This window comes from Rhamphochromis longiceps, linkage group LG12 (genome assembly GCF_057381845.1).
Source record: "Rhamphochromis longiceps isolate RC_006_pf linkage group LG12, R_longiceps_female_GT1.1, whole genome shotgun sequence".
Classification (NCBI taxonomy): domain Eukaryota; kingdom Metazoa; phylum Chordata; class Actinopteri; order Cichliformes; family Cichlidae; genus Rhamphochromis; species Rhamphochromis longiceps.
Genome location: NC_140568.1, coordinates 35,757,199 through 35,779,159, shown reverse-complemented (window position 1 = coordinate 35,779,159; position 21,961 = coordinate 35,757,199). Strand labels below are relative to the sequence as shown.

At 39.9% G+C, this 21,961-nt stretch overlaps 3 protein-coding genes across 5 annotated transcripts; 2 read left to right on the top strand and 1 right to left on the bottom strand.

Annotated features, from left to right (window-relative positions):
- The first annotated feature begins 155 nt into the window (after nucleotides 1-155).
- mcidas (multiciliate differentiation and DNA synthesis associated cell cycle protein) lies at nucleotides 156-3,304 on the top strand. The gene is made up of 7 exons (XM_085427040.1): nucleotides 156-239; nucleotides 321-393; nucleotides 498-577; nucleotides 1,068-1,122; nucleotides 1,262-1,488; nucleotides 1,874-1,984; nucleotides 2,125-3,304. The coding sequence occupies exons 1-7, from the start codon at nucleotides 156-158 to the stop codon at nucleotides 2,566-2,568; spliced, it is 1,074 nt and encodes a 357-aa protein (XP_085283166.1). The 3' UTR covers nucleotides 2,569-3,304.
- Nucleotides 3,305-5,666: 2,362 nt separating this feature from the next.
- LOC146657777 (cell division cycle protein 20 homolog B-like) lies at nucleotides 5,667-20,273 on the top strand. 3 transcript variants are annotated; one of them, XR_014914096.1, is made up of 12 exons: nucleotides 5,667-5,911; nucleotides 6,262-6,310; nucleotides 10,537-10,753; nucleotides 11,284-11,391; nucleotides 11,951-12,002; nucleotides 12,562-12,678; nucleotides 13,494-13,705; nucleotides 13,843-13,937; nucleotides 14,185-14,413; nucleotides 14,623-14,683; nucleotides 14,838-14,961; nucleotides 16,253-20,273. XR_014914096.1 is itself a non-coding variant. In XM_085426098.1 (12 exons), the coding sequence occupies exons 2-12, from the start codon at nucleotides 6,269-6,271 to the stop codon at nucleotides 16,348-16,350; spliced, it is 1,422 nt and encodes a 473-aa protein (XP_085282224.1). In that variant the 5' UTR covers nucleotides 5,680-5,911; nucleotides 6,262-6,268; the 3' UTR covers nucleotides 16,351-20,273. The 3 variants fall into 3 exon arrangements, 2 of the variants coding, with proteins under 2 accessions (XP_085282223.1, XP_085282224.1); XM_085426098.1 differs by having other exon boundaries at nucleotides 5,680-5,911; nucleotides 11,282-11,391; nucleotides 14,623-14,748; XM_085426097.1 differs by having other exon boundaries at nucleotides 14,623-14,961.
- gpx8 (glutathione peroxidase 8 (putative)) lies at nucleotides 7,336-9,786 on the bottom strand. The gene is made up of 3 exons (XM_085426099.1): nucleotides 9,514-9,786; nucleotides 9,093-9,354; nucleotides 7,336-7,858 (listed from the first exon to the last, which is right to left on the bottom strand). Exons 1-3 carry the CDS (start codon nucleotides 9,718-9,720, stop codon nucleotides 7,695-7,697), a joined length of 633 nt encoding a protein of 210 aa, XP_085282225.1. The 5' UTR covers nucleotides 9,721-9,786; the 3' UTR covers nucleotides 7,336-7,694.
- Nucleotides 20,274-21,961: the final 1,688 nt, after the last annotated feature.

Below are 21,961 nucleotides of genomic sequence, written 5' to 3'. Positions count from 1 at the left end.
GCTGTTACTCCCTGGAGACCAAATAGGTGCATTTGATTGGGTCGAAAGTGTGAAACCGCGGCATGAAGAAACGCAGACCGGGAGAACGTCGAGTATATCAGCTCTAAATCAAATCATGCCCTCCTAGTTCTGCAGACGGAGCTTAGCTCATCGAGATGCAAAGAGACGGAAAAACGTTTGATGGTATTTGTCCCAACCAAGTGAGGCAAAAATGGACGAACGCTGTCACAAACAAAACGGTTTGAAATATTTGTCTTTTCACAAAACACAGAGCTTCTTTGTGCAGTGGGAAAGACTTTTATAGTGTTTTCTACCCACAGGATAAAGTGTTTGTGCCAAGAAGCAGCAGTCCCGTCACTGTGTATGTTGAGTTTCCATGTATCATCGAACAAGGTAAGCTCAACCTGACACAATGGGTGAATTTCAGGATTAGTGCCTTTAAGTCACTTTGAGCTCATAAATGCATTCAGGGGTCCCACTGTTTTCTTCTGTCGCAGCTTTCTCAACAATTGCATGGGATGATTTGGAAGAGGGTGTGCCCTCTATGAGACAGGAGAGAGACTCCTTCGGCTGTCAGGTGAGAAAAAAACACCGAAGACCAATGTTCTTTTAAAAAATGGACATCAGTTTTTGTCACATCTCCACGTAAATGGCATATCTTAAACGTAGCCATGTAAATCAACCCCTTTCCGACGGATGGAGATGTAGGATGGTGAGCAGAGCTGCAGGTCTGGATCACTCTGTTAATGTTTGACACGATGTGCTGGAATCCTACACGAATGTCATTGTACTTAACTCATGACACACACGCTAGAAAATGGTCCAGTCTTTTTCCACGAGCTGACACAGACAAGCGTAAGCTCATAACGCGACAACACGAAAACATATTGACTGAAATGTCAACTAATACATTTTCTGCTTTAACATCGTATTGCCCTGATTTTTCCTGGTGGGATTTCCAGGTAAAACTGCTATGCACCTTTTCGTTTTTCTTTTTCGTTATTTTAAATCGAATTGTTTATATGAAATACTGATAAATGCTGATCGTCATTTTTATTTCCACACAGGAATTGGATGCAAATGACCAGGATTTTGGAGAATATGGGCTGGATTTCATGGCAGGTGAGAAAACTAAACCTTCCACACCGCTGGGGTGCTGCTCATCGCTATTGTTACTTTTATATTGACATGAATACAGTTAAAATCGTGCACCTCCAAAATCACGTTGGCTAAGTCCTTGGGTTCTTGTCTTCTCTGTCAGCTTCGCCTACAACCCTGGAGAGCAGTTTGTCTTCAGCTGAGCTGGTACCTTATCAAGGATATGTTATACCTCCCCTCACCCCTCAGCACAACCTTTCACCAGAAGACAGTCTGGTTAACTCATCTGCAGAAACAGGCAACCCACCTGCCCAGGATGGAGATTCCTGGAAAGGGATAGCAGAGTGTCATGGAAAGGCACTGGGACATAGCATAGCAGTCAACAAACAGGTAAGGTCTTATGGAGCATTACTGCACAATGTAAATGATGTACCGTAAATGGTGATACGAAGTTTGATGTAATTTGGACTATAATGGATCTAAATTGTGAAATTATAATTGTTAAAAATTATAATTATATTAATTATTTAGTTATATAAACCTATTTACCTGCTATAACATCCAAGACCTTATCCTGATCAGAACCCCGTTTGGTTTAAAAGGTATACAATGGAGATTTTGTGGAAAACCTACACGTATAGGTAAATTACACGTGCATTTGAAATAACTGTTTGTCCACATCTAAACACAAACTTAGTTATGCCAACATTAAAAAATAAAATAATTATTAAAGATGAACACATCACAGAAAATATTTTGCTTTGTGTGCTTGCAGCTCCATGAGTCCCTCCAAAGTCAACAAGATGAGATTGATTCTCTTGAAGAAAGAAACGTTCACCTCAGGCAGCTGGCTAATCGAGCAAAGCACCTAGCCTCTGTGCTTGAAGTAAGTTCAGAACTGTGAGAAGTCAAATCAGTATTTATCATGTATATGATGTAACCTCTTGGTTGTATTGTCATAAATTGTGTTTCAAACTTTTTAATCTTTAAACTTTTTAGTCTTTAATTTGGATCATTTTCTTTCAGAAATTGATGACAGTCAGAGACTCAAATGTAAAAGAACCAGTAATGCCTTATGGTGGTGACAAAACCTCACTGAGTCCTTGTAAGCGCCAGCGACTGGATGAAGGATATGAAACTGAATCCTCTGACTCAGTGGAGGACATGTTGAGGGATATTAGCACACGCTGCAATGCTGTACTTCACAGCAGCTCTACAGAAACAAGGCTGCAACAGGAATCAAAGACAATATCCATGTATGGTGCATTCTCAGGCCTGCAGACATCCATAGCTAAAGACAGCAACATGACTGTGGATGCAGCAGAAGCTGGAGAGAGTGTCTCATCTTTTAGGACCTCTGTCAGAGAACACAGCACTATAAGAACTCAGGTCTTTCCTCACGGACATGCCTTTACCTCAAGGACTCAGCAAGGAGGATACCGCTTTCGCTGGGTTCCCAAACAAAGCTGAAATGAGAGATCAGCAAATAAAGCTGGAGTTGTTATGTGGCTCTGATTAGTCATATGCAGATGCCCTAATTCTGTTGGGTGGACAGAAGTGTATGTGTGGGCTGCAACTGTTAATGCTTAACTTATAATCTATAGTGATATCTGTAAGTGATTCAGTGATGTCTTCCTCAGGTAGCTTGAAAGCTAATCATTCAGAGAAGAGGTGCTTAACAAAGGAAATTAAACTGCCCAAGCTGTTGTTTACATTGCGTTTTGGTTTACATAGTTTAATATTTGTTTATGTTTGCATCTCGCTATATATTTGTTGTCCTGGAAAATGCCAGTGATTTTACATATTTGGAAATAAAAATGTTTTTAAAACTGTAAAACAATGTGTACATTTTCATGTAGCTGACTCAAGTTTTTTTTTTTTTAAGATGATAAGGGAGCTTAGGTGATAATTAGGCAAATGGAAATAAACTGTGAACTTTCCTTGTTTGAGCAGTGAAACAAATGTAACCCTATGACCTGCTTTAAGAAGCAGGGGCTTTGTCTCTGTCTGAGTGACTGTGTGGCCTGAAAGAGTGGACAGAGCATTGATGTAGTGCAGCCAACATCCTTGTTTATATCCTTTTTGGAAATGTAAACAGATTCTCTCTTTTTTGGGGGCTGTATTTCCTGACTTATCACTCTTATGAACCTGACTGCTAACACAATAGTTGTATAAACAGTATACCCTGAGGGAAAGACTTTAGCTGTGTCATCTATCTAAAAAAGCAAACAAACAGAAAATCGGATTTAACACACAAAAAACAAACCCAAACCACCATAAACCAGGCAAAAACAAAACAAAAAGGAAATTAAACCAAGAAGAAGAGATTAACTTATCTAAAGAGGATGTTACCTTTGAAAATCTTTCTTCCACCTCACTGTTGAAATCTTTAGCTGTAAGAACCTGGCTGGTACACAAGACATTTGGACAATCTCAGGTCAGGCACCTGTCTAAACTTCCACAACCAGGGCCTGTTTGTTTTACAGCAGTGAAGGCAACAGTGCAGACCCTTGACTGGGGACAGTTTACAGTACTGACACTCCTGCTGTCATGAACACCGCATTTAACACAGCGAGTGCAGATAAGAAAAACCTGATAGCGAGATGGAGAACTGATTAACACAGGCCTGACTATTTATTTAAAGACCATGGAAAGTTACACCACCAAGGGAAGTTGAGGTGCATTTAACCGATAAATAACTCATAGCAAATTTATACTTAAAGACCACTTGACTGATGTTTTTTTTAAATCCAGCTTTATACTGGCTTTGCATTACAGAGAAACTTTTTAAATCAATTTAGTCATTGCAAAAGAAATGTGGTGTTTAACTTTCAAGAAGAAACTTAATGATGAGGAGAGTGAGGTGTGGCAGATTCTTACATCTGACCTGTCCAGCTGCTTCTAAATAGATGCAGATAGCCCAATAATAATTATCTAGTTAAACCATCCTACTTCCCTTGTTACATTCTGGCCAACCTTGGCCACAATCTGATGCTTAATGTCAAATTTCAGCCACTTTATTATAGAAAACATCTGCACGTGTGCTGAGCTCGACATCCAGCCGGGCCTTGAGCCACTTTTACAGCAAACAAATGCTTTTGTATCTGATCAGCACCGCTGGTGAGAGCATGGCACAGGGCAAAGCATTGTATAAGCTGGCTGTGACACTTTTGACCTGTTAAGCTACCGCCAAACTGCGGGGAACAATGCGGGAGGAGAAAGGAAAATACAGACACAATGCGTTTCTAAGGTGACTAAACTCAAACCTGGAGAGAGGCTGCAAGCCCGACGGAGTCCAGCGGGAAAAATACGTATTGTTCCTGTGGTGGGATACAGACGTGTAAGGTTCTGGGCAAATGAAAGCTAATTCACATTTAACTCATTTAAAAAACTTAAATGAACTGGCTAAATAAAATATTACATGAAAATGCCGGCTGTTTAAATTTGATACATTTTATACTGATGAAAAAAACAAAACCAAACTAGTTTAACCATTTTTATTTTATGAATGAGAACTGGATGGATTTAGATTATAGTGCTATGTGGTAATTTTGTTTGCTCTGCCACAGATTTGTGAATTTTCCAGGTTAAAAGTAAAAATAACAAACACTGAGCCGTTTGTTGTTGTTGTTGTTGTTGTTGTTTCTGTTGGGCGTGATGATAAATTAAAGGTTACTGTGGGTTATCTTGAGAGCTTAACCTTTTATGTCTATCATTTGGACTCTATGACAGCCCGATGGAGCACCTGGCGCACTGTCCCGGGCTCGCACTCGAGGTGCGAGCGCATATGGAAGTGGCAGGTGGCAAGAACGTGCGTGCTCTCGCGCCGTTCGGCCCACTTAGCGCCAGAGCAGCTCCTCATTAAACGGTGTGGCCCGCGGATACAGGGCCTTTACCCGCAAAACACGGCCACTGATTGCCCACCAGAGGAGCTGTTACAGGTTTATGACAACGCATTAAATCCAATCAGTAAAATCTGCAGTTTGCGGAGTGTTTATTAGTATGTGTTGTCAAAATTTGCTGATGTTTGAATTCACTTCCAAACATCTAAAACAACTTATTAGGCCTACAATTTAGCAATAAATAAATATTTAAATAATAATAATTGTATTTCTTAACATGCTAAATATTTAAGGCTATTCGGTCTCAGTTCTCGTTTTGGCATGTTTTCAGGATTTGTAATTTATGATTTACTTACAATAAATTTTCGTGTGCTTTAAAGGTGCCAATCTGCACGATCCTACCTCTTTCCTAATGTAACTAGCCGATAATCATCATTAGCCTTTATATTTAAAATTATGCTTTCTTCAGCGACATAACAAGCTGAATATAAGCCTGCATCTGTAAACCATGTGATTAAGTGTGCAAACTGACACCACCCTAAAGAAATAAAGGTGAAGTAGTTTGTCCTTGTCTAAGTTAGGACATCAACTGATAACACGCAGCCACCTCCACCTTTATAACATTACCGCGTTGTTCTTTTCTTTTTCTTTCTTTGTCTGTTTGTTTCCATTAGAAACCAGGACGCGAAGGGAATCCCTGAATAGGAGCGAGTCTATAGGCCGCTTAATTAAAAACAGGGGGGAAATGGACCTAACTGCCAATAGCACAGCAGAGGACTTTGCTTCCCGCTCCGGCGTCCGCCCAGTGAGAGTATATAGGAGAGGAGACAACAGGTGCACCAGGCATGACCGGTCAGTGTCCTCACTTGGGCTGAGATAGGGAGGACTGAGATAGTGGGGACTGGGGCATGCTTAAATGAAGGAAATGGAAGATGCGCCTGAAACGCTGGAGTGAAGATTCACGCAGATGGGTAAGTAAGTTATAACATAGTTGCGGGCAATTAAAATAGCCTCAGTAGAGTAGTCAAGACATGTTATATGTTACTTAGGATCGGTTGCTGTTGCTGCTACCAGGCAACTCAAACACTAAACACAGGGACTCTTCCTATTTGGGTTCTTCTAACCACAGCATGTGCTACGTATAGTGGTGTAGAAAAAACAAACAAAAACCCAAAACACACAGTCACTTATATTAATTGCAGCATACTTGAAATAGTCCTCACCTTGGTGAATAACTCTTTGAAAGCACAGACTAAGATGTTAGAAACTAGTTTCACGTGATGATGAGCTGAGCTTGTGGTGTTTTTGTTTTTATGATCAGGAGGAGGATGTTGCGAGATTTTACAGGAAAGCGGCACTTTCCCTTCAAGGTAAGAGGGGGAACTAAAGTGAAACTGGCATTAAAATAATCAGAAATGTTCCCGCTTCATTTGTTGGGTGCCTCCTTCCTCTTTCTGCTGATCTTGCAGTGTCAGTGCGGCAGTGTACTGCTGCTGGCTGTGCTATTTGACTGACAGCTGTCAGCTGCACTCCTCACTGCTACTGTCAACTCACCTGAAACATGTTTGCCGACACTGCCACGTAACCCGCTTCTTATTATATTATAGTATATAATAAGAAGTCAGCCGAGAGTAAAGCTGGGAGACAATTCTACATTTTGCATACTGATAAATGAGCAGCTGGACGTCGGTACAGCAGTCAAATCCACGCATTTGCATTTACATGGACAGATGTGTTGTGACTGGTTGGGTGGCAGTGTAATGTTAGCTGACGTTTCTTCAGCCAGCTCACACTGCTCTGCTACTTTAACAGTTACATTTCACTGTGGGTCACACTAATGGCTCAAAAGCCATTCAATATGACTTTTAAATGTTTGCAAACTCTGCAAAGAAAATATCATTTTTTTTATTATAAGGACAGAAGGTGAAGTTGAATTGTGGGTGGCTGGAAGGCAGTGTCTTGTTAGCTGGTAGTTTCTTCCTGTGCCAGCTCACCTGCTGCTGCCCTCCAACTGTCCATTTAATCCACACCAACAGTGATGTCTGTAGTCACCCTTCACTGCAATCAGTACTAAGATGCGATTCATTGATTCTATTGTCTATTTTATATTATTTTCTCATAGCCATAAATATTCAGAAAAATCAACTACAGCACCATATTTAAGGAGATGGCCTTAATATCAATGCATTAACATTAGCAGGTAATTTGTAATGTGATTTAATTATTCAGTTAAGAAAGACGCTTAATACCCACAACACAGGACATCTAAATGAAAAATCTTAAAGTCATTAGTTAAAACAAATACTTATGAGAGCTTTTTATTGTTTGATAGATGCTGCACAGTTTGCTGGGCTCAAATCAGTCAAATCAGGCTCAATTAATTTGCTTCCTCTTAAAAAAAGATTTTAATGTAAACACTGGAGAGATGAAAAGAAGGAAAGCTGAACATTTCAAAATGCCAACAACTGAAAAGCTAAATAACCACTGCAGCTGCAGCAGTGGTCATTTTAAGAAATGCTCATCACTGACCACAGGATAAACACCCCCACATACACTCATTTACACACACGCACACACACTCTGACTTGCATTGCATCACGGTGATTGCCTGATATTTTCATCTTGCATCTTTCTGGAATGACAACCCTCTCCAAGCAACACTCGCTGTCAACAGTTCAGTCCTTCCTGGCTGCCACAGCTCAGGAAACACAGACATAAAGCAGTGCTATGTCCAGTACCGATCACTAGGGGCCATCATAGCTCCACTCGTTTCTTTAGGATGATTTCCCGCACCATCGCTGTGACCTCTTCTCTGATGCTTTCCATGGGCTCGTCTGTTCGCCAGAATCGAACCACCTTCCCTTCTGGGTTCACCAGAAACTTCCAGAAGTTCCACTTTGGAATTTTCTTCACAGAATCTGAAAAACAAACAAGATGTCGCAGAACAGTCGTTAATGCTACATTTCTTTCTTTTTAATTTATCTTATTTTTAAGCAATCTTTAAAGTTGTTTGCCCAAGATGGGCAGCAACAAGTAATTCAGTTTCCATATAGTGAAACAAACTATTACACACTGAAGACAAAAAAATGTTCCTCAAAGGTAAAACCAGGATAAAACAGAGACAGACACATCAGGGTCTAAAATATGCTTAAAAACACTGACAGTTAGGTAGATTACAGGATGCTAAAATACCAAATGCCTTAATTTAATAACTTAATAGCAGAGTACCACGACGACAGAAAAAGTTACTTCCTAACAGAAGTGGACACTATCAAATCAAAATAATACATGCATAAAAAAAATTATATTAAATAAATAAAATAAGAATAAAAGAAAATACCTACACAAGCCTATAGTATCATTTCAATATTATATAATTTGATAGTGCAGTGAAAAATGTATGTGTTGTAACTGAAAATCAAGTGAAAACCTAATACTAAAAAACTCAAATGTGCATACTTATGTTCATATGCTGTAATAGCATTAATTCAAATGATAAATTCCCCTTGGCTACTGCTAATCATTATAGCTCACCACGACTGTTGTGTTACTGTATATTAATAATATTAACTGTAACTGTAAAAATACAGCTAATTAATAAAACCAGATTCTAATGCATGGAGCAGAATGTCAGTTCTGCTGCTTTACAAACATAAATGAAGTTGCTACTTAGCAGATATGACACTGAATTGATTAAATTTTATACCATCAAGTCTTGTAATCACAGAATAGATCAGAACCATACTTTATATTCCAGTTACCTCTGGAGTTCATAGACTTGTTCTGCAGGTCTTCTTTCAGGTGCATCATGTTCATAAAAACTCATTAAATTACCCTGGGGTGATTGAAAAATACAAAACTTTACGTTCAGCTCCACATTTTACAACAGTAACAGATTATTTTCCTCTCAGATGAAGTAAAAGTAGGCTTTGCCTAATCTTGTTTGGTTTTAGACTATCAACACTTGTACCTGGAATACAGGTGAGACCAATTGTTAAGTATTTGAGGTTTGGTGACAGCTCCAAATTTGACTTCCTTCCATCATTAAATACATCCTGCACTTGGAGCAGGTATAAATATGTAATCAGCGTTTCTGTGATCTCACTCAGTGATCCCACAGTCATGATATTCGTTAAAAGTCTTTCTCCCAACCTGTGAGGAATTTGAAAGCAGGGTCAGCCTCTGATCCCATTATTTTGATCTTGCTGAAGAAAGGAAAGGTAACACCGTAGGCTGACTTGGCGAAAGCCTCGATGTCCCGGCTGGTTCCGGTCTCCGTATCCCCGAACTGTCCGCAGGGAAAGGCCAGGACGTTGAAGTGAGAGGTGCCCAGCTCCCGGTGGAGCTCCTGTAGAGACTTGTAGTTCGCCTCCGTCTGCTGGCAGTAACTCGCCACGTTTACAACTAAGGACGCCTGCAAAAGAGGGGATTAGGAGCAGTGCACAGTTATTTTAAAAAGCTCTTAAAAATACGCACTCTGCAAATAAATCAAGTCTAAACTGACACGGGGAAAGTTAAACAGTTAAACGGGTTTATTCTCAGTCTGAAACGACGGCTGATGATGTGGACATACTTTTCCTCGGTACTTCTCCAGAGAAATCGTCCTGCCCTTCGCGTCCTTCACCTCGAAAGAATAAAAATCCTTCGGTTTTCTGGGTTTCACCAGCTGGGTCTGCAGAAGAAATAAACACCCCACACCCACCGTCATGCTCAACAGCACAGTTAACTTTTTCGCTTTTGGGTTGGAGGACCTGGTAGGATAACCTCCCAAAGCCTCCATCTTGGAGGGGAAAGAGCAAACCGTAGCTTGAACTGGGGCTCTCCTTCCAGAAGTTCTGGGGCGGATCAGAGGAAATAGTCGCGTTAAGCTGGACGGAGAAACGGTGAAAGCGACTATACCGGAAACTCAGCAGCAAAATAAAACTAATAATAAGTGAACTTTACATGTAAATACTCGACTTTCAGCTACACTACAGAATCCTATATAGGCCGACTACAGGGTCAGCTGAAAATATATTTTTTAAAAACAAAACAAAACAAAACAAAACAAAACAAACAATGCCTTATGTTTTAGTTTTGTTAGGTGTGTTCAATATAAAAAGCATAAGACGGAATTAATATTGAGACTGATGTCTATATCACTTGTTTTTAATGTTGGAAAACATTAAAAACAGAAATCGGGAACTTATTATTATTATTATTATTATTATTATTATTATTATTATTATTATTATTATTATTATTATTATTATTATTAATAATAATAATAATAATAATAATAATAATAATAATATCATCATCATCATCATAATCATAACAATAATAAACATGCCTGAATGCTCAGTGCAGATTATTAGCACTAGAGGAACCTCAGCAAACACTTAACCAAACTTTCCAGTGGTTTCCTCAGTAATCACTGTAAAGCATTTAAATAACTACAGAATCTTCATCTGCTATGAAAGGTTTCAAAAAATTAAGAGGAAGTTAGGCTCTTAATAGATTAGTTTCTAATGATATAAAGTTACTGTTTAGTACATTTTAAATAACCTTATTTTGAGATGGTATTAAAAAAAACAATTGTTATTTGTCTGCTCAGGGACAATACGAGGCCCATGAAGTCACATACAAATGCTTCAGGAGGCGGATCATCCAGAGGCGCTGCAGAGAAAGCCCTGTTGCAAGTACCCCACTGGCCCCTGGGCGGCAGTGTGAGCCAAGCTTCGAGTTTGATACCATCTGTCAGAGGCTGGAGCTCGATTCTCCACCGAGAAAGCATGAACCGGGACAGGGAGTCCTACCAGGAAAAATCCAAGGTATTAAACAACACACAGAAGTTCAGTAATAATAATAATGCAATACTGATGCCAGGCATATTCACATAAGTTAGGTCATTAAAAGTGTGATTAAACTCAAAAATTACCCGAAGTCAGGTTTTAAACGACTGATTTTTAGAAGAGGGGAAAAACGACTGATTCAGGATTTAAAGCATAATGTGTATGTCATAAAAATGCAACAATGTTTGTGTAATTTGGATAAATATTTTGGTTTAAAAAACTCCAACCAACTTTATCCTGCCACATGAAGACCCTAGTCACCACTGGGGACTGTACCCAAGCTGTTGGTGTTGCACTTGAACAGCATATTTATGATTCAGCTGGGTAACACTGTTCTTATATGACACTGCTGATTTTAAAATGCACGGGCATGCACTCCCCTAGGCCCATATCTAGAAACAACATTCATTCTTTTTAATCTTCACCAGGTGTATCATCATACTGACACAGTACATTTTTACCTGAGAGCTGTTGGACGTTTTCTATGATGTCATTTGATTTCACCAGAGGCAGCACTGGTGGGAGGCTCGTCTCACTCTGAGTCTGTTAAGTTGGTGAACACAGAGTGCACGATCGCTGCAAAGACACGGCCTGCTGCAGAAAATGCCCCACAAGAGGTTTGTTTAAGGAAGCTGCACTTCCTCGTTTGTGTCTGTGTGTGGTTGTGATGCAGTAGTTTGAGGGGGATGCTAAACTGACTTCTGCAAGTCATCGTCTCATACACGAACATAGAAGTTTTCATTTAAAAGTGAAAAAAGTCAGAGAGTTTTGTATGTGTGTGGTTTCCAAAAGTTGCTCGAAGTGAAATAAAATAAAAGAACACAATCAGTTTGATATAAGAATAATAAAATGTTATTATCCTATCAGAGATGGTGGTGTGGTGGCTAGCTCATCTGCCTCACAGGATGAAGGTCCTGGGTTTATGTAGAGTCTGGGGCCTTTCTCTGTGAAGTCCAAAGACATGCAGTGGGTGATTGGTTATTCTGAATTGATTTTAACTGTGAATACTTTTTCTTGTCTTGTGTTATGGCCCTGCAACAGATCGATGTATAAAGCATATAAAAAAGTAAATCTGCATATATTGCTAATGCTAACTTTCAATGATATGCTAATTTTAGATATTTTTGAAACCTGAATAGTAATAATTCTTTTCCCTTTTTTGGTTTTGTTTTACAGCGATGGGTATGGAGACCTGCAGTTCAAGAACCTGAAAATCTCAATCGCTCAGGTAGATCATGTTTCTACACAGCAAAATCTCCAGTGTTAATTTAACACTGGAGATTTTGCTGTGTATGAATGATTGTGTGAATGATCTCTGGACTGATACTACATGATGTCATACTGGGGAACCCAAATACATACTTTGATCACGCTGCAGTTTTTTTTCCGCTTTGTTTTTTGAATGCTGGATGATGTAATTATAGGTTTACTTTATCAGACTGCACACCAGTTTTTGAAGTCTGGAGAAATTTGGTAGCGTACAAAGACAACAAAGATAACATCTGGAATAGCAATAAGGAAGAAAAGTTTGAAAGAAATCACGTGTTAAATTCTCTTGACACTTTATTCACATTTAGGCACTTTAGCAGTCATCACTAGTTTCAACACGTTCTAGTTTAATGCAACGAGTGCTTAATGCACATCAATGTGGATGCTTGCTGCAACTATTGATTCATGTCAAAAACACGACACAACAAAGAAAGTGTTTGAAAATTAATGGATTAACAGCAGATGTACAATGTATGTTTTGTAACAATATCTTTTAAATTATATTTTTATCATTGAAGGTTATGATGAAAGAAAATATGATCTTCAGCCATTTGCCACTCTGAACAAAGCCACTCTGAGCCTGCACGGGAAGTCAGTGGTTAAGTTGGGTGCACCATCACTGCTGAATGATTACTGTAAGAGAAAATGAAGCCCTAAATGACTTTTACAAATACTGTTTTTTTGCTTCTGTACACCACCACAGTAGATGTTTCTTTCCAAGCTCCTTAGACTACAATGACCTGGGTGACTGAGAACCTTCACAGACACCACAGTAGACTGTAAAACAATCCAAATGTGGCTGAAATGTAGTTTTCAGCTTAAATTCATTGGGGTTAATAATGCTTTGCATTAGCTGTTTAGGAATTATAGTCACTGTTATAAATAATCTAATTTTTAAAGGGTCAGAAGTAATTGAACAAACTAATAATCCTTTGCATTGCATTAATTCTGCCTGAAGTCTAGAATGCATGGACATGATTAAAGGTGGTGCTTCCTCCCTTGAGATGCTCTGCTGGGCCTTTACTTCACCACTGTTGGTTGGTGCTTATTTGTGGGCTTATTTGCATTTAAAACTGATAAGCATGCTGTTCTGGATTAGGATCAGGTGACACGTCTTCTTCTATCAGTATTGGGCCATTAAGAAGTTGTACATCTACGTGCTATAACATTTCCATCATGTTTGACGAATGATGGTGGTTGTGTTGGGGTGTGCTGGTGAAATTTCATTATTTTAAATAGCATAGCCACATGGGCAACAAAAATACAACCTGGAACATCTGCTACTTGTTTTTTTTTCTGAAAAATACTTACTGAAAACACTTTGGTGGATATAACAGATTTAACAAAGAAAAAAAAATGTTTATAATTAAGGCTCATCCTGTTCATCAATAATTTATGCCTACGATATAGTCCTCTGTAGTCCTTTGTTTTTGCAACTTTGTCATTTCAGACACTAACCTTCTCGACTGCAGCTGTAGTGGCATGGTTGCATTAGGACTCGGCTCTTCAGTTTACATTTGGAATTCAGAAACTCGTGGTCTGGTTGGACATCTGGACCTGAGTCCACAATCAGGATGCCGATATCGTCAGTCGGTCTCGTCTCTGTGCTGGAGCACAGATGGAAGAGCCCTCAGTATCGCGACTAGACGAGGGGAGATACAGGTAAATGAGCTCATAGAGGTTGGAAACTTATTCAAACCAAATGTGGTATGGGGGGCTCTGTGAGAAGGGAAGTGTCATATTTACTGAATCAGCAGGATGACTGTTTGTGGTGTCTTTGTCTCTCTTTGACTCTTTAGTTGTGGGATGTCGAACACAAGCAGAACATGAGGTTTCTGCTGTCACACCTGGCTGTGGTGAGAGCGCTTTCTTGGAAACAGCAGTTACTTAGCAGGTACCCATTTGGTTTGTTCTGGTATTTAAAGAAGGTGCTGCTTAATAATGAAATGGAAAAGATTGACCAATTTGGAAATTATGCTAAATAAATGAATCAATAAATAGGATAGATAGGCTTAGGATAAGAGCTAAAGGCATACAGCTTTATCTCTTTAATAGAAGAAATGTAGATGAATTAGTCACGGACAGGGTAGGAGACACTTAATCAATAAAAGTGTCCATAAAAGCAGTGTTTTTTCTGACAGTGGATCTGTTCTTGGACATATCTGTCACCTTGACCCACGGGCTTTCACACCTCTGGTAGGTGCAACCACCCAGAGGGAGGGGGTCTGCAGTCTGCAGTGGTCACCAGGAGGCAAATGGCTGGCCAGCGGCTCCACAGAAGGCCTTCTCCATATCTGGGATGATGACATCATGGGAAAAAAAATGTCAAGTCAGCCAATAATGACAGTGAAGCAGCCCAGTGCTGTGAAGGTCTGTGTACTTGGATTTGGAGGCTAAAAGTAAACTGTTTGGCATTTTTAAAGGCTGACACAGCCAGAGTTACAGAGTTTGAGCAGACGTCAAAGCAGTTAAATGTGAATAAGAGGCTAATGGTTTTAATGTGTAAGGATTTTGGGTTAGTAAACAGAGATTTAAAAATGCTGTTAATGTATCCACCTTTGTGTGTGTTATTTTGTTAGGCAATGGGGTGGTGCCCATGGCAGGGAAACATTATTGCTACAGGAGGGGGATGGAAAGATGGTGAGCTGAGAATCTGGGACACACAATCAGCATCTTGTGTTACTTCTGTGCAAACAAATTCACAGGTGCTTGAGAATTACAGTATTGTGGATATTTTTGTTTTGCTGTATTTAAAAATGCTGGATAAACTATTACTATTTACCCTCATTTGCAGATCTGTTCTCTACAATGGGCTGAAAAGAAGAGATATCTGGTTACAGGTCATGGCCTACCTCATCACAAAGTCACATCTTGGGTGTGGGAGTTTCACTCTCTCAGCCCCATTTACCAGTTCACAGGTTAGAAAACCAAAAAACACACAAGGCTGTTCTACATTACTATAACCTTTTTATTAATAAAGTAAATAATTCTGTTTAATGCAACGTTAAATTGTATCAGCACTGCTGTCTGATACTATCTCAACTTAGTCTCAACACATTGACAACACACTCATAGGAACAAATGTTGTTGCGTCAATAACACAGTGAGTAATATTCTCACAGAAGCAGTTGTTGTCAGTGCAGCAGCTCTGTCACCTACCACTAATGTCTTTAATGGCCATCGTGTGCTGAGTGATTCGTGTTCTGGGCTTCCCTCTAGTGAATATGAAACTAAGGTTGCTAGTTTTAATATGAGCTGTCTCACTGTCCTGTAGTATTGTGAGCTGGTGTTAGAAAACCAATACTTACGGCTTAAGGGGGGAAAAAATGAGAAATAAACCGCTAACAGAAATGCTAAATTCCTGTTTTTTCTGGTCAGGAGGGCTCAAACCAAGCATTGAATGCAAAAGACACTTTTACTGAAAACCCACTAATATGTAATATTGAATAATTTTACTTAATAAAAAAAATGATCAAGTAATTTTCAAAATTTACTTTTTTTAATTTAAGTTTTTTTGTACTTTTATATTTTAAATGAAAACTTGACGGTCATTCTGCGCTATTTTTCAGAAGTGTAATTACTGATATCAACCCTTGTGGTAAAGTCCTATTCCCATAGGAATACTGGTTATGATAAGATAGGGAAATTGACTTGTTTTCATAATGGAAAAAAACAAACAAAAACAAAATAGTGTAGCTCCCATTGAGTTGCACCAATGCAGGCCGTTATTCTGTAGGCAGATTTTTAGTCACCATTTTCTTGGTTAACCACAGTCATAAAGTCCCCCTTCTCATTTTTGCCAATAAGGCTCTGATTGACTCAGTTGTACTGGCAAACAAGGAGAAGTTGTTACTGAATGAGATGCTTGTTTGAATCACAGACAAATATGTGCGAAGTGAGGTTTGGAACAGAGTGCTTATATTGTTTAGTTTTTGGTATTATCTATTTTTTCCATTTAACTTCACGTTGCTTTTATTTCATTATCTCCTGAATCCAAGATGTCTGTCAACTTTTCTTTCTAATCCTGGTTTTTGATGTGTGATTCCATCAAAAAACATAAAAATGTAAAAAGGCATTATAATCAAGGTAGTACAATTCAATATTAATTCCCTGTTAATGTGGCATTTTCTTACTACTTATAGCAACAACAAGAACTGATTTTCAGTTCTTTTAAATAATAATTTTTTTTCTTTTTCTTTTTTTAACCAGGTCACTCTGATCGAGTCCTTCACTTGGCCTTAAACCCTGACAATTCTCAGATTTTCTCCACCGGTGCGGACCAGCGCTTTCACATCTGGGATTTGTAGTAACCAGCGTCATGGAACCGTGACATTCATATTGATAATAAAGTTCTTTAGCATCTGGTTAGAAATAGGTATACAATTGATTACCACATAAGTGCACATTGCTGCTTTCTTGGCAATTGTGTCATAGAGACCACACATTTCCCTCCCATGATGTCAACCACAATTCGAAGCCAGTTTACCACCAGCTCACACCTTTTGTCATGCATCGTGCATGCCGGTAGCACAGGTTTCCTGTTTTAATGGCTAGACGACATGAATCTTTTGTATAGTTATGATATGACAGATATGCCATACTGACTACTATCATATGAAAGGTAACAAAAGACAGACATGGGACATGTTTTAGTGTACACATATATGAAATAGCTCAGCACCAACAGTTGAAATCTGCTGCTGCTGACTTAAGGCTCATCAGCATTTATTTGTTCTGTATGTGAGTTCACTTTGAGTTTGTTGTGTTTTTATTTATATTACATTTTGATATGTCTTCATTGTAAATTTTGACTTCCTGAAATTTTTTTTAATTATATTTTGCACAATGAAATCAAATTTAGGAACCTAATAGTAGAATACACTCTGTAGCCTAAGGTAGCTTTTATTCTTGCCCCAATGATATGAAACATCCCTACTACCTATTTTACCTAGAAATAGAGTGAAAGCTTTGTGGTTTGTTTTAAAAGTTATGTGTTTAGTAGTTAAATCACTTAGACTTAAGTTAAATGTAAAATGAAGCAGAATAGATTTCTGCTAGAAAAGACTTTGTGTGTGAGCATATGCGCTGCAAAATTTGACTTGCAAGAGTGTGACCAGAGAAGATTTAAGAGAACAGTTTGTGCAAAAGCACTGTGGTGAAGACTTCCTTTATAAAAACAGAGCAAGACCCCCCCCTCTACATGAGTTATTTCTTATAGGTTATATGTTCACAGTCACACTGAGATGTCGGAGCAAACGTGCAATGACTGAGGTTGGTTTATATAGTCCCTGTAACCTCAGATGTCTGCAAAGTCTAGCCTACGCTGTTCCACTTTTGACTAAGATAAGGGTCAAGATGAATAATGTCAACACTCAACTGAAAGCAGCAACATGCCTCAAGTGCAGTCTGAAATGAAGCCCAGTCAGCAAAGAAACTGAAATTTTAAAAAAAGAACTGAGAAGAAATCTGCATAAGTTGTGTTTCTCTGTGAGCTTACTGCTTTACAAATATGCTGGCCTTTAATGCAAGGTCAAAGTCATGATGGCTCCACTCAGCTGAAACTGGCGGCACAAAAAGGGTCAACATATTCTGCGTCCCTTATGTAAAATGTTGTACACTGAAAGGAAGTAATTCCTAATTGACATACAGTGGCTTGCAAAAGTATTCGGCCCCCTTGAACTTTTCCACATTTTGTCACATTACAGCCACAAACATGAATCAATTTTACTGGAATTCCACGTGAAAGACCAACACAAAGTGGTGTACACGTGAGAAGTGGAACGAAAATCATACATGATTCCAAACATTTTTTACACATAAATAACTGAAAAGTGGGGTGTGCGTAATTATTCAGCCCCCTTTGGTCTGAGTGCAGTCAGTTGCCCATAGACATTGCCTGATGAGTGCTAATGACTAAAGAGAGTGCACCTGTGTGTAATCTAATGTCAGTACAAATACAGCTGCTCTGTGACGGCCTCAGAGGTTGTGTGAGAGAATATTGGGAGCAACAACACCATGAAGTCCAAAGAAAACACCAGACAGGTCAGGGATAAAGTTACTGAGAAATTTTAAGCAGGCTTAGGCTACAAGAAGATTTCCCAAGCCTTGAACATCCCACGGAGCACTGTTCAAGCGATCATTCAGAAATGGAAGGAGTATGGCACAACTGTAAACCTACCAAGACAAGGCCGTCCACCTAAACTCACAGGCCGAACAAGGAGAGCGCTGATCAGAAATGCAGCCAAGAGGCCCATGGTGACTTTGCACGAGCTGCAGAGATCTACAGTTCAGGTGGGGGAATCTGTCCATAGGACATATGTCTGTGAAGGTTCTCAGTCATCCAGGTCATCGTAGTCAAAGGAGCTTGCAAAGAAAAGCGTCTGGACTTTTTTAAGTTGCTTGAAGACGTTTCACCTCTCATCCGAGAAGCTTCCTCAGTTCTAAGGTCAAATGGTGGAGAGTCCCAGATATAAGCCTAGTGGGAGTGACCCCCCACAGAGGGACAAAAGGACCCCCTGATGATGTCAGGGGGTCCATAGGACAACTATTAGTTGTGCACTGCACAAAGTTGGCCTTTATGGAAGAGTGGCAAGAAGAAAGCCATTGTTAACAGAAAACCATAAGTCCCGTTTGCAGTTTGCCACAAGCCACGTGGGGGACACAGCAAACATGTGGAAGAAGGTGCTCTGGTCAGTTGAGACCAAAATGGAACTTTTTGGCCAAAATGCAAAACGCTATGTGTGGTGGAAAACTAACACTGCACATCACTCTGAACACACCATCCCCACTGTCAAATATGGTGGTGGCAGCATCAGGCTCTGGGGGTGCTTCTCTTCAGCAGGGACAGGGAAGCTGGTCAGAGTTGATGGGAAGATGGATGGAGCCAAATACAGGGCAATCTTGGAAGAAAACCTCTTGGAGTCTGCAAAGGACTTGAGACTGGGGCGGAGGTTCACCTTCCAGCAGGACAACGACCCTAAACATAAAGCCCGGGCAACGATGGAATGGTTTAAAACAAAACATATCCATGTGTTAGAATGGCCCAGTCAAAGTCCAGATCTAAATCCAATCGAGAATCTGTGGCAAGATCTGAAAACTGCTGTTCACAAACGCTGTCCATCTAATCTGACTGAGCTGGAGCTGTTTTGCAAAGAAGAATGGGCAAAGATTTCAGTCTCTAGATGTGCAAAGCTGGTAGAGACATTCCCTAAAAGACTGGCAGCTTTAATTGCAGCAAAAGGTGGTTCTACAAAGTATTGACTAAGGGGGCTGAATAATTACGCACACCCCACTTTTCAGTTATTTATTTGTAAAAAAACGTTTGGAATCATGTATGATTTTCGTTCCACTTCTCACGTGTGCACCACTTTGTATTGGTCTTTCATGTGGAATTCCAGTAAAATTGATTCATGTTTGTGGCTGTAATGTGACAAAATGTGGAAAACTTCAAGGGGGCCGAATACTTTTGCAAGCCACTGTATCTATAGCTCAGGATACTCACTACAGTATCCACCACTCGGCAAGTGTGTGAATCTAGATGTGACTTAGGGGGACTGTTTACAATTCTAGTGTTTGCTTTATGTTACAAAAACTACTATGTCTGTGATGAAGTGCAAACATATGGGGGGAAAAATAGAAAACATTTTTTTAAACAAATTCCCATTGACTACAGTAGTGAATGTATACTTCAACCTTACGTCATTCTTAATTTTTTGCATAATTTTCCATATGGGTAATACAGAGACCTGACAGACAAGAGAGTCTGAAACCTGAATAATGTTGTTTGCTGTTCTGCAAATATTTAATCGGGCTCATATTTGAAAGTCAAAAAGTACACTAACTAACAAATTATCAACCAGGCTGTTCTAAAAATAGACTGCAGGGTGGAGCTAGTTACGCCGTATTTTTAACCCCCTTATAAAAGCTAGGCAGCTTTCTCCCAGTCTTCAGTTACAGTGGCATTGTTGAGCTTTTCCAGGCGCTTTTGTCTGCCAACAAGCACAATCTTCTGTTTTCCAGTAGAGATAAAAAAAAATTCAAATAGCAGTTAGTAAGCAGATTGTAATGTTTAGGATATTTGATACTGGAAAGGTTTAGGAAAACAAACAATGTAAAGCAAATGCATTTATAGATTTTAATATCTTGTGTAACTAATTCCTGAAAACGTCCTCATACAGGTAAGCACTGAGCTTTAGACACTCCCATTTTTTCACCTCTTGCATCACCCTGAGGCTTTAGCTGGCTTTATAAATTTACACACGAACAGAGTCCGGGGCAAATGAGAAGGAGAGAGTATGGGATGACTATAGGGAGCACTTGAGAAACACCAGACAGCTCATGGTCAGCTGTCTGATGGGAATGAAATAAAAACATATATATCACCTCCCAGAAAACTACACGGATTCTACTTTATGTCTGGCAATGAGACGGCAATTCTGCATCAGCTGGCGATTTTAGGTAACATTTTGCAAAACTTCTTTAACATGAGTCAAGCATGTTATCATTCCATGTTTCATTGTCCGTAAATGTCAAAATGAGTCTAGCATCTGATGCAATAAGCTTTTTATTAGTACTTATGTTCTGACTGCATACTCTAGCTGGTCAAAGGAGCTTGCAAAGAAAAGCGTCTGGACTTCTTTAAGTTACTTGAAGACGTTTCACCTCTCATCCGAGAAGCTTCTTCAGTTCTAAGGTCAAATGGTGGAGAGTCCCAGATATAAACCTAGTGGGAGTATCCCCCCACAGAGGAACAAAAGGACCCCCTGATGATCCTCTAATCCCCTGAGCCAAGGTGTGAAACTGGGTGTGGGTCCCAATCAGCCAGAGTTTCGGGTGAGTTCATTGTGAAACCTGGCCCCACCTTATCATGCGAATTCCTGAGATCAGATGGCCCAGGATGTGAGTGGGCGTTAAGGCGTCTGGGAAGGGATCTCAAAACTGGATTATAGATGGCAGAGAGTTGGTGTCGTAAACCACCGCCTCTGTTCAAAGATGGTCGCTCACAGTGGACATAGATGGCTTCTTTCACTCCTCTTTCAAACCATCTGTCCTCTCTGTCCAAAATGTGAACATTGGCATCCTCGAAAGAGTGTCCTTTATCCTTAAGATGCAGATGGACTGCTGAGTCTTGTCCTGTGGAGGTGGCTCTTCTGTGTTGTGCCATGCGCTTGTGAAGTGGCTGTTTGGTCTCTCCAATGTAGAGGTCTGGGCATTCCTCACTGCACTGTACAGCATACACCACATTGTTAAGTTTGTGTTTTGGCGTTTTGTCTTTCGGGTGAACCAGTTTTTGTCTGAGCGTGTTGCTGGGTCTGAAATACACTGGGATATCGTGCTTGGAGAAAACTCTCCTGAGTTTTTCTGATACACCGGCTACATAGGGGATGACAATGTTGTTGCGTCTGTCTTTCTTATCCTCCCTCGCTGGTGTCTGATCTTCTTTTCTGTGTCTCTTTGCTGACTTTAAGAACGCCCTTTTAGGATAGCCGCACGTTTTGAGTGGGACCCACACCCAGTTTCACACCTTGGCTCAGGGGATTAGAGGATCATCAGGGGGTCCTTTTGTCCCTCTGTGGGGGGGATACTCCCACTAGGTTTATATCTGGGACTCTCCACCATTTGACCTTAGAACTGAAGAAGCTTCTTGGATGAGAGGTGAAACGTCTTCAAGTAACTTAAAGAAGTCCAGACGCTTTTCTTTGCAAGCTCCTTTGACTACGATGACCTGGATGACTGAGAACCTTCACAGACATACTCTAGCTGCTGTTAATGTTAGCTAAAATGTGACTTAGCTGCTCACGAGGACAGATTATTAGAGGGAGAAGACCCTTGGCCCCCTGTTCCATGCTCTTCTACAATGACATACAAATGTAGTCTCAAATCTCTCAGTTGCATTTTCGTCTTTAAGGTTAATGTCTG